Here is an 11,235-nt window from a genome sequence, read left to right on the forward strand (position 1 = left end):
CTACATCTGCTATCTGATATCATTGTTTCATGATAATGTAAAATTAATTGTTTCCATTTTCTTGAGTGACAGTGTGCAAATTGTTGCTTTTGTTTCAAAATCGACCAGCAACAGCAAATAGCTGCAAACTCATGTAGCAAAGCATTGAGTAATTGCGCCCACTACTCGTACAACAATTGCTAGCACTTAGATTTAACTAGAAATTGAATACTATCGATATGTATGTAAGTGCGTATATTGAATAGGGAGCAATGAGGTGGATTAATTTACTGGAGTACTTGCAACTTTGAATATTATATTAAATTATTGCATGGGAGATTTTAAACGAATTGAAAACAAAGTGCTCTCGCAAGCCTCTGCTATGTATTGCAACCAGTCATGAAAGGAGCTTTATCATAATTTCTATATACTATAGAATAAAGTCTCAAAATAGGTTAACTGCATCAATGAATTGTAAATAGAGCAGCAACTTTAGAAAATAAAACACAGCAACTTTGGTATTAAAAAATTTAACCTGATAATTTTTGTCGCATTTCTTTCTCACATATATTCGTGCTAATGTTCTCACGAAAGGGCTGCAGAGATATTATTGGCCGCACATGCTCACAAAATTGGGATTGCTAACACGGACACCTTCTGTGCGTTTATCTAGCATTATCAAAAACGCGTTTGAAATGCCTGGGAGCCCCACTGTTTGAGGGTCGGGAGGACGTCTCAAAAGCGGATCTCCCAGATCTGCTTAGAGTCGCCAAAAGCGTTGATAGCATACATGATGTCCACTTTCAGTATTCATAGATATCGCTAGGGACTAAAAGGTCCCTTATACATGGCTTAATGCCAACCAGGCTAACCTAACTTAACCTTCAGAAAAACAATTTAGTGTATTCATGACAAAATTAGCACAAAATTAATTATCTGCACTATCTAACATCAAAAAATTGTAAATGCAGTAGGAAGAAATTCATGTGTACTCACAATTAGAAAGTTGTTAATAGGATGTGTGGTTTCATTTTGCATAAAATACACTTTCAAGTCAACCTTTCATAGAAAGCACCAACATTTTTGCTTCGTCTGGAGAAATATTTTGCCATTCACCTTCAATAATCCACTTCAAATGCTCGCTATTTACGATTGAGTGTTTCCAAATTATCCCAGAAATGCTCGGTAGAATTAAGATCCGAAGACTGGGGAAAGATATGAGAGCACAGATTTGCAATTGTAATGCAAATAAGCTCGGCTAATCTGAAAATTACGTTTGGGGTCATTGTCTTGCACCACCTAAAAACTCGACCGATACCCAGTTCTTCGACACTTGGCACTAAATTAGCTTTTAAAATTAATAGATATTGAAATCTACCCGTAGCACTTTCCATAAAGGCAAGCCTACTCCTTTCGCGGCCTACCCGTACACTGCCACCACGGTGTTTGATCGAAGTAGTGAGGTTTTCCTTCCTCAGCGCAGAATTCGCTTTTATCCGTACCGTGTTCTTTACAGCCCTAACTTTTCATACTACAGTCTGAGTTTCACCCGAAAAACAAAGATTTTTTTCAAAAGCCCGCCATTTTGTTATTTTTCAAACAAATTTTCCCATTCTAGCACCTACCAGAATGACAAGCCTCCTGAATAATAATCAGTTTAACTTTTTCGTTTCAGATGTCCTGAAGAGCCAAAATCTTGTTGACAAGCCATCTATCTTTTTTTATAAGACGCTTACTTTGGTTCCACACTACTACAAAACAGTATGTCAAAAAAAAATAGTTTTTGTATACCATTTGATGTCAATAATAACATACTATAAAATCAAAACGATCGCATTTTATTTTCTTAAAAACAAAAACCTAAAAAATATCTATAAAAAATGCGTATTTGACCAGACTACTATATACATGAGGCAAAGAAAGGAGTGAGTGATTCCAGGAGATACCCCAAACCCAAGAGTCAAGTCGGATCTTCATCCAGAGAAGATAATTATATGCGTTTGGTGGAACTGAGAGAGCATGGTGCACTGGGAAACGCTCGAAAAGAATGTCACGTTCAACTAGGAGCTCTACATTGCTCAACTACACCGCGTGAATGAGCCTATTGGACTGAAAAGACCTGATCGATATGGACAAACCATACTCCTTCACGACAACGGCACGCCCCATGTTGCACAAGTCGTCAAAGCCGTATTCCATGAGCACGCATGGGAGGTCCTTCAGCATTCGCCGTATTCTCCGGACCTTGCACCGACCGATTGCCGTCTTTTCCGCTCCCTGTCAAATAGCGTTACTTTCGATAGCAAAGAGGTCTTTAAAAGCTGACTCAACAACTTCTTTGACAAGTTTTGGCAGAACGCCATCAGCAAATTGATCGAGAATTGGAGAGAAATTGCAAACAGCAACGGCGAATATACAATTGATTAACTTATTAATATAATTATTGTTTTTTGCTTAAATAAAAGTCTGCTATAAAAACGCTTTTCCCCAACCCAATACATCTACTGATTTGTTATTGTGTTGCTCACTACTCTTTCGTATATTCTTCACCTTAATGGCAGAGCAGCGTATCTCGGGAGTTTGTTCGTTTAGTGTTAATAAGTTGTGTGGCCACTAAAATGAGATCTAGATATTTCAGTATGACCTTGAGATATGTAAACAAAGACAGTACTAGGAAGAAAAAGATGGAATGTCCATGTCACGCGCGACTGAAGGCAATGTGGATAGAGTTTTTCAAGCGATGAGTAGCTCATCACGGCATCATTAATCGTGAATATGTTCCTGGTGGACAGTCAATGATTGGAAAATTCTATGGTACTGTTATGGACCGGTTGCGTTTTTGGATCTTGCGCCTCCCCAACGTGACTGCCCATTCCTCGTCCAGGTTTTGGTGAAACAAGGCATTCTAATACTGCTGTGTCCAATGAATAGCCCAAATATTGCTCTAAATAATATTATCTTACTCTCTAAGATAAAGTCACAAATCAAGAAAAATCCTCAAGTCGGCGTATAGCATTTCAAAGAAGCTGTAAAGGTGATATTAAAAAAATAGGCTTTTGAAGATTAATAAGCGCTTTTCCAATCATTGGAAGCTTGGAATCATAAGGTGGAGTTAGGGGAATACTATTGTGAAGTAAGATTATAAAGTTGTGTCCGTAACTTGATTATATTTTATTAATAAATTCGTGATGCGTAAATGGGGAGAGGGTTTTAAAAAATTCTACTAAATTTGGGCTTAAAATGGGGCTTTAAAAACTTCATTCTATACAAAAACAAATTTTTTTTTACAAACATACGTATCTAAATACTTAAAAGTAAATAAACCTTCAAACAATTTTTTTTTATACTCTTCATTCTCACGCCGCAAAAAAGCACTTGCGGTTGTTGAGCTTATCAACCTGACTGCTATGCTACTGCTAAAAAGTGCACACACAACAACAACAATTACGCAAATCAGTTCAACGGCATTCATATGCCTCTAGAAGAATATAAAAGCTTTTTAAATTCAGCAAATCGTCACAGTCGTTTAAGTGACCTATCCCAGTGCAACAACCATCTACTTCGTTCGAAGCCAATACTTCAAATCAACATGTCCAGCGAACAAAACAAAAAAGCAATCGATTTGCTTTTCCAAAACCCCTTGGAACCCGTATTCTCAGCACGTGATGATGGTAAATCCATACTTGACGTACCAGACAGTTTCTATACCGAGCAATATGCCGAAGTTAAGGAGGACATTCAAAATCGTTTTGGCGAGGAAGTCGATGTAAAAATACCCGTTCGGGATGTGAGACAAAAACCAAGCTTAGACTTTGCTAAGCCGCTAGGCAAACGGCAACAATTCTCTCTCTTCTATGCACCACATCGTCGCATCGCCGCACAACTCATTCAATTGCTGCTAGGACCCGCAAACGAGGAGGATTTCATTGCCATGGCCGCTTATGTAAGGGACCGCGTCAATGCATTCCTCTTTCAGTATGCCTTTTCGGTAGCAGTACAGCATCGCAAGGATACCGGCAACTTTCAAGTGCCAGTGATTGTGGAGCAGTTTCCACAAAACTTTGTTGAACCATCAGTGTTTCAAGATGCACGCGCGGAGGGCAAACTTGTCGCCGATCCCGGAAATCGCGTAAGTAGCTATTGAAATATTTGTATCATCACTGTGTTTAATAATTTCTTTTGCATTCCCTACATAGCGCCGCATAGAGATTCCACAAAACTTTACCGCCTCTGACCGTGAGGAAGAGCAACGTCTGAGTTACTTCCGCGAAGACATTGGCGTGAACAGCCATCACTGGCATTGGCATTTGGTATACCCCGGTTCAGGACCCGAAGAGGTGGTGCGCAAAGATCGGCGTGGGGAACTCTTCTATTACATGCATCATCAGCTTATGGCGCGTTACAATGTGGAGCGCTTTTGCAATAATTTAGCCAAGCTACAACCACTGAACAACGTACGCGAACCCATAACCGAGGGTTATTTCCCGAAAATTTTGTGCAGTCTTAATAATCGCACCTATCCGGGACGTGTGGCCAAAACGCAGTTGAAGGACATCGATCGCGACGGACGTGTGATGGAATTGGCTGATATTGAGCGCTGGATCAACCGCGTAGTACAAGCCATCGATCAAGGTTATGTAACAGATGTAAGTGTAACTGCATGATAGGAAGCTAAATTTTATATATTAAAAACGTAAATGTTTCTCATTTACACAGGCAAGCGGTAAAAACATTCCTCTGGATGAAGTTAAAGGCATTGACTTACTTGGCGACATTATCGAGTCCACCGATCTCTCTGTCAACCCTGGCTTCTATGGTGATTTGCACAATCAAGGCCACAATGCAATTTCATTCTCACACGACCCGGATAATCGTTTCTTAGAGGATTTCGGCGTAATGGGCGATGTAACAACCGCCATGCGTGATCCGATATTCTATCGCTGGCACGGTTATCTTGATACGCTTTTCAATCGTTTCAAGGAGAAATTGCCGGCCTATAGCGAGCCTGAGCTGGGCTATGATGGTGTATCAGTCATACGCGCCGACGTGCGCATCATGAGCGCCTCGAAGAATATCATAAACACATTGCTAACTTACTGGGAAAAATCTGATGTGGACCTGGCCGCTGGTCTGGACTTTGGCCCAGGTGGCAGTATTTATGCTTTATTCACCCATTTGCAACACTCACCGTTCGAGTACATGATTGAGGTGAACAACGAGACTGGTGCGGTTAAGCGCGGCACCTGTCGCATTTTCCTCTGCCCTATCACTGATGAGCGTGGCACGCCATTAAGTCTCAATGAGCAACGTCAATTGGCAATAGAGCTTGACAAGTTTCCTGTGAATTGTGAGTTGAACACTGAGAACGGAAAAATGTAGCACAACAAGAGATTTTGAGCTGATATGAGAGAAGATTGGAGGTTTTTGGCAAAGCTTTTCGAAACATTTACTTAAGTTTAACTTTTTTTACACTCATCAAATTTATTTATGAATATTTTCTGGCCGTCTCTCTATCGCTCGCAACGCATTTCATATATCCTGCACTTTTAATCCAACTTTATCACGATTTTATTATTTCCAGTGATGCCTGGCGTTAACAGAATCAACCAACCCTACGACAATTCCAGTGTCACCATACCGTATGAACGATCCTTCCGTCGCATTGGCAACGCCCATTTGCCTGAAGATCCTCGAAAGTTGGCGGAATTCCGTTTCTGCGGTTGTGGCTGGCCTGCACATATGTTGCTACCAAAGGGCAAACCCGAAGGAATGCAATTCGAATTGTTTGTTATGATCTCGAACTATGATGATGATGCAGTGCTGCAGAAAAACAATGCGTGAGTAAAATTTATTTAAAACAGAAGCAATTAATATAAAAAAAAACCAAAAACACTCTCTTATTACTTAGTCCGGACGTTTGCGGTGATGCTGCCTCGTTTTGCGGTCTTAAGGACAAATTCTATCCCGACAAGCGTGCTATGGGCTATCCATTCGACAGGCGCTTGCCAGCTGATACTTTGACTGCCTTGACTGACAACTTTAGCAACATGCAAAAGACACCGATTAAGATACTATTCCGTAATGAAGTTGTTGAAAGGAAGCGCACTTGAGAAGGGCCATGAAGTCTCATCCCAAACGCTTAGAAGCTATGAATTTGAGGCTAAAATTACTGGAAATGATAATGGATTTTCGTACCTACTATTATTCTAAGAGAAAATAAGTTGTTCTGCTATTCACAACCTTATAGATATTTTTTTTTAATTATTTCTATATTCTATTGCATATTTTTTCAAAGTTATTATTCCTTATCTACACCTATACACATATATAGTCTTTTTATATAATCATTGATTATTCTATATTACTAAAGTCTTTATAATATCTATTCAAAAAAACACTAAATAGTTTGTCAATAAATGCATACATCTTAGCAGCACTAACAAATGACTAAAAATACTATATTCGCTCCTTAAGGTAGATTTTGTCAAATTTTATTTCAGGAGTTGCTCACGCTGAAACATTTACACCTCTGGAAAGAAAACGTAATGGTTGCTTGAAGCAGCCTATAGAAGTTGAGATAACTATAAAAATATGAAAGTTTTGGGGATGTCCACATTAGGGAATTTTTTTATCGTGGCATTTCGACATATCTCAATGGCAGGTACTTCAAAATCAAACTGGGATCAATCAGGGATTTACCTCCATCTCTGCCGGTGTCCGTATTATACACAATATTTACTGCGGATCTGCCACTCTCAAGAATGATGGAGACTGTATCTTACGCTGACGATAACGTCATTATGTCTACTAGTCACAACAGTATTTGTGCGTCACATTTTCTACCAGAAAATACACTTTGAAACGAGAAACATGTGCTGCCGTCACTTTATTCGATCACAGGGTATCAATCACAGGTGCTACGAGTACGACAACTAGTGATGACCTTAATGCCATTCCGAACTTGAAACCTCAATATCTTCAAATTCGAAAGGAAGCGAGAAGGCGGCGTACAGGCTCAAGTTAAACGGAGTCTGGGGAAATGAAGAAAGCATTGACCACTGTCAGATATACCACCAGTTGTCGGAGCGGTGCACACTGTTCACAATGTCAGTGGACAATCGGGTGCGTTTCGTTAGCTTTGGTAGGAAGTATGATGTTTTGATCTCAGATCAACGGTTAAATGCAGAACACCTATTAACGGAATATCAGCACACTTTCTACACCGACGGATCCAAAACCAGTGATGGTTGCGGATTTGGATGGTACTTAGACAAAGACACTAAGTACTCCTATGCCACAGGACAGATGGCCACGGTATTTTTTACGGTAGTCTATGCCATCTTGAACGTGGGGTTACAAGATAATTGAGAAAAATGGCAGAGTAGCAGTATTGGAATTTATAGTGACAGTCAAGCTGCACTGAAAGCCCTTGCTAACCCACGCTATTCTTCGAAATTAGTCCATGAATGTAAGCCAAAACTGAACAGTGTTGCAAAACACAACAAAATTAGTCTTACTCGGATGCCTGGACATTGTGGTATTACAGAGAACGAGTTAGCTAATACAACTGACTAATGAAGGCTCTTCAAGTATGCCACTAGGCTCTGAACCCTTTCTAGGTGTCAATTCTGCATCGATTCAACTATGGATTGACAACTTCATGAGGTCGTCTACCCATAGAGGGCGTTGGTCTGAGCTGAACTCGTGCAGAGTAACCAAGTGCTTTGTGAAAGTACCAACGGAAAAATAGCGACCTTTCTCCGAAAACTCAGCAGAAAGGATCTGAGAGTACTGGTAGGTGTAATCACAGGACACAACGGTTGTGGTCAGCATATGGCTGACATGGGGGTCATCGACAACGCGACATGCCTATCCTGTCTTGCAGATAACTCTTTCCGGGGCACTGAAAAAAATTGCTAAAAATTAAACACAAAGATTTTTTTATTTCATTTATTCGAGACATTTAATGAAGAAAATGTAAAAAAAAATGTTTATCCTTGCAGGATTTTGTACAAGGATGTGGTACGATTTTTATACCATCGCGCATAGAGTGCGAGGATTAATTATGAAACTCATTGAAACAAGTTTTTGTTTTGCTGAGGCAAAGTGGGACATTACAACTTGAGCACATCCACTGAGTCCTTCTTTAGTGGCTTGTCGTGCTGCAGCACGCACATCTACGTAAGGTTGTTCTGACTGGTTGGTGAGATGACGAGGATCGTAGGCTTGGATCTACATACGGTTTGTTTTTCTTTATGCGGACTCTAGCTTGCTTTTTATTTTTGGTTCCAAGAGTAGGTGGTGAGGCTGAACTGCATAGTATTGAAATCAAATCAAGTTTGAAGTCCTTAAGGGGTAAGTGGTACCCTATACTTTTAGAAATAATAAAAGAATTCACGACTGCAATATCAAGAAAGTGGAAAAATATTCGGTGCCACCACTTGCGGCTTTTTCTGTTCAGCTCGTAGTACTTCTTTAGCTGATCTAACTTGTCAACGTTATTCATGTGCATATTATAGTCGTGTATTATTTCAGGCTTTTCGATTTCTTTGACAGAACCATCGCTTTGGCGTTGTTGTACCTTTACAAATTTACTCGGATCATGAAAGTTAGATAAAGCTGTAACCTCTCTTTTGTCAATCCACTTCATAAAGAGTATACCAGAATCACTAATTTGCCAATCATAGACGCCCCGTTTTAACCGCTTACCAGGTCTAATATCGGTAGGAAGAAATTTTCGATTGGGTCGCACTGTTCCGCATCCATTTATCAACTGCTTTTTCAGTTCAAGAATCAAGTTGAACGAAGTGAAAAAATTACCGAAAAACACTTTATGGTATTTCCCCCCAAAATCAGTAGTTAAGCCGAGAACGACCCGTTCTCCAAGTTTTTTTTTTCGACTAGATCTCCTTTTTTACCCGTATATATCTCGAACTCGAAGTTTTGAACCCTCTTTTTATTGGCTTCTTCGGCGTATACTGGATCAAAGTTGATCGTCCTATTAAAACAGTTTGTGTAGAATACAAATATCAACGTATCTTAAAAATTACCTTTGAATCTTATCATTGATTCGTCTACCGCAAGGTACTCGCCAGGATTGAAGCACAGTTTTAAGCGTTCTTGCAGCATATCCAAATATGGTTGAACTTTGTAGAGTTTGTTGAATGATGGTGATCCTCTTTTTGGCATTACAGAAGAGTCGTTCAAATTCAAATTGCTTAAAATCGAGTCAAATCTTTTCATGGGCATTATTTTGGATATATCGCTATCATTCAGTTCTGGGCGAGATGACCAGTAATCTCGATAAAGGGCCTGCTTTATTCCCATCAAAAAGTTGATTCCAATAAATGCATATATTTCTGACACCCTTGTTGGAATGTATGACTTACCAGATTGCTGGGCATACAAATTAGTTTGGAATACTATATGCTCAACCACAGCTGGAGTTACAATTGAAGTGAAAATTGAAAAATTGTCGTGTGATGGCATACTTTTGATAACATCAGTAGGCCCCTGCATCTCGCCAGCAAATATTACTAACGGTTCCATAGAATTTTGCTTACTCCACTACTGTGGCTCAAGCAGTTCACGGTTTCTTCTTAAATCAGCTAGAGGAACTTCATCATCGCTGTCATAAACTTTTCGTGAATTATGGGCTCTGCTAAACCCTAGTTCTTTCCTCTCAACAATTCCCACATCCTCATTGTCATCTTCAACGATGGCATCAAAGAGTTCCTGCAAGTTTTCTTCATCGAATACTTCAACTTCATTAACAATTGAATCGGTGCCAGAAGGAATCTCTGCTAAATCAATTTCATCATCGAAAGCTTCCAATATTTTGCATATACCACCCTGCTTAAGTTTTTTAGCCATTGTTATTTACATACGTATATACCGCGCGGTGGTATACTTTTTGTACCAGGAACTTTAAACACTTTCCACACTAAGTCTTTTGATTATTTTTATTCAATTGGCTGAGTAATTAATTCATAAACACTTTATTTTATTAAAATTGTAGGAAACCGATGCTGCACGTGCTTTTATTTACAAAATATGATAAATTCTGAGTAATACTTTAATACTTCAATATTCTACTCATTTTGTGCGTAAAAAACATATATATTCATCTCTTTCAAACACTTGTTATATTTTTTTTTTAGAAAATATAAGCTTAAATTTGCCTGCATGAGTGGTAAAAGAGTTATACCAATGCGCATAAAATGCAGGAAAAACTTTTAAATAAGTGGTATAAATTTTATACCAGCGGCCTGGAAAGAGATAACGACACTGCAGAGCATTTTTTCTGTAGCTGTTCGGCGTATTCCAGAATCAGACTTAAGATATTGGGTTGCTGAGTATGATATACTAAATATGCTCTTCCGGATCTCTTAAGATTCATCAATGAATCCAAGAAATTTGTCGATTTGTCTCAAACTAATTTTTCCGTCTTACCACCCCCATTTTATCTTTCCTATCTCTATTCTTTCGACTGAAATCTATCCGGGTGCAGTACAATGGTCTCCTGACTGAGTGGTTGGCTTTGTCCAACTCCCCACAAATCTAATCTAATCTAATTTAATGTCGGGTAGTTTTCGAGAAATCGCGAAATAACCTATTTGAATTAAAGAACAAAAGGTAGATGATACAAACTGAAATGTCTAGATAATCCGCCAGCTGATCAAAACAAGTCATGCAACAATTAAAGTTAAGTAAATTTTGCTTTTCCTTAATATTTCATAAAAATTAAAGTTTTCGTAGTACATATTTACAAAATTAAAAAAAAAATATTTTTCGGAAAATATAAAAGTATTCTGTTTTGTTTTTTTTATTGTAAAAAGTATATATATTAGTTTTTACTTGATATATCAATTGTTTCTCTTTAATCCAAAACCGCTAAAACCAGAAAAAAATTTATATTTCCGGACGTAGCGACGGATTTTACATTGAAATAGGATAGCATGCCTCTCGGTTTTTTGTGGCTGTAAACTAATGTAATTTGCTTATACTGGCTTTTCTTTTCTTTTCTTTTTTTTTAACCTGTGCACAAAGAAGGTTATTCAAAAAGGTGTAGTAAAGTTCTGTATGACTACTGGTCATTTATTTTAAGGGCATGCGTAATGATTTAATAGAAGTTAATTGTAGTCAAAGCCGATTCTCTGTGAAAAAATTTCAGAGCTGCCACTTGGGTGAATTTCTTTACACTTGGCTCCTTTCGAGCTTATTGTCGCAGCAGGGTTAAGTCAGCTTATATTAATT

At 38.7% G+C, this 11,235-nt stretch overlaps 1 protein-coding gene across 1 annotated transcript; it reads left to right on the forward strand.

Moving 5' to 3' along the window:
* The first annotated feature begins 3,513 nt into the window (after positions 1–3,513).
* LOC128868546 (phenoloxidase 2) lies at positions 3,514–6,401 on the forward strand. The gene is made up of 5 exons (XM_054110759.1): positions 3,514–4,108; positions 4,176–4,625; positions 4,696–5,326; positions 5,561–5,816; positions 5,888–6,401. Exons 1-5 carry the CDS (start codon positions 3,569–3,571, stop codon positions 6,087–6,089), a joined length of 2,079 nt encoding a protein of 692 aa, XP_053966734.1. The 5' UTR covers positions 3,514–3,568; the 3' UTR covers positions 6,090–6,401.
* The last annotated feature ends 4,834 nt before the right edge of the window (positions 6,402–11,235 follow it).

Source organism: Anastrepha ludens, chromosome 6 (assembly GCF_028408465.1).
Source record: "Anastrepha ludens isolate Willacy chromosome 6, idAnaLude1.1, whole genome shotgun sequence".
Lineage (NCBI taxonomy): Eukaryota > Metazoa > Arthropoda > Insecta > Diptera > Tephritidae > Anastrepha > Anastrepha ludens.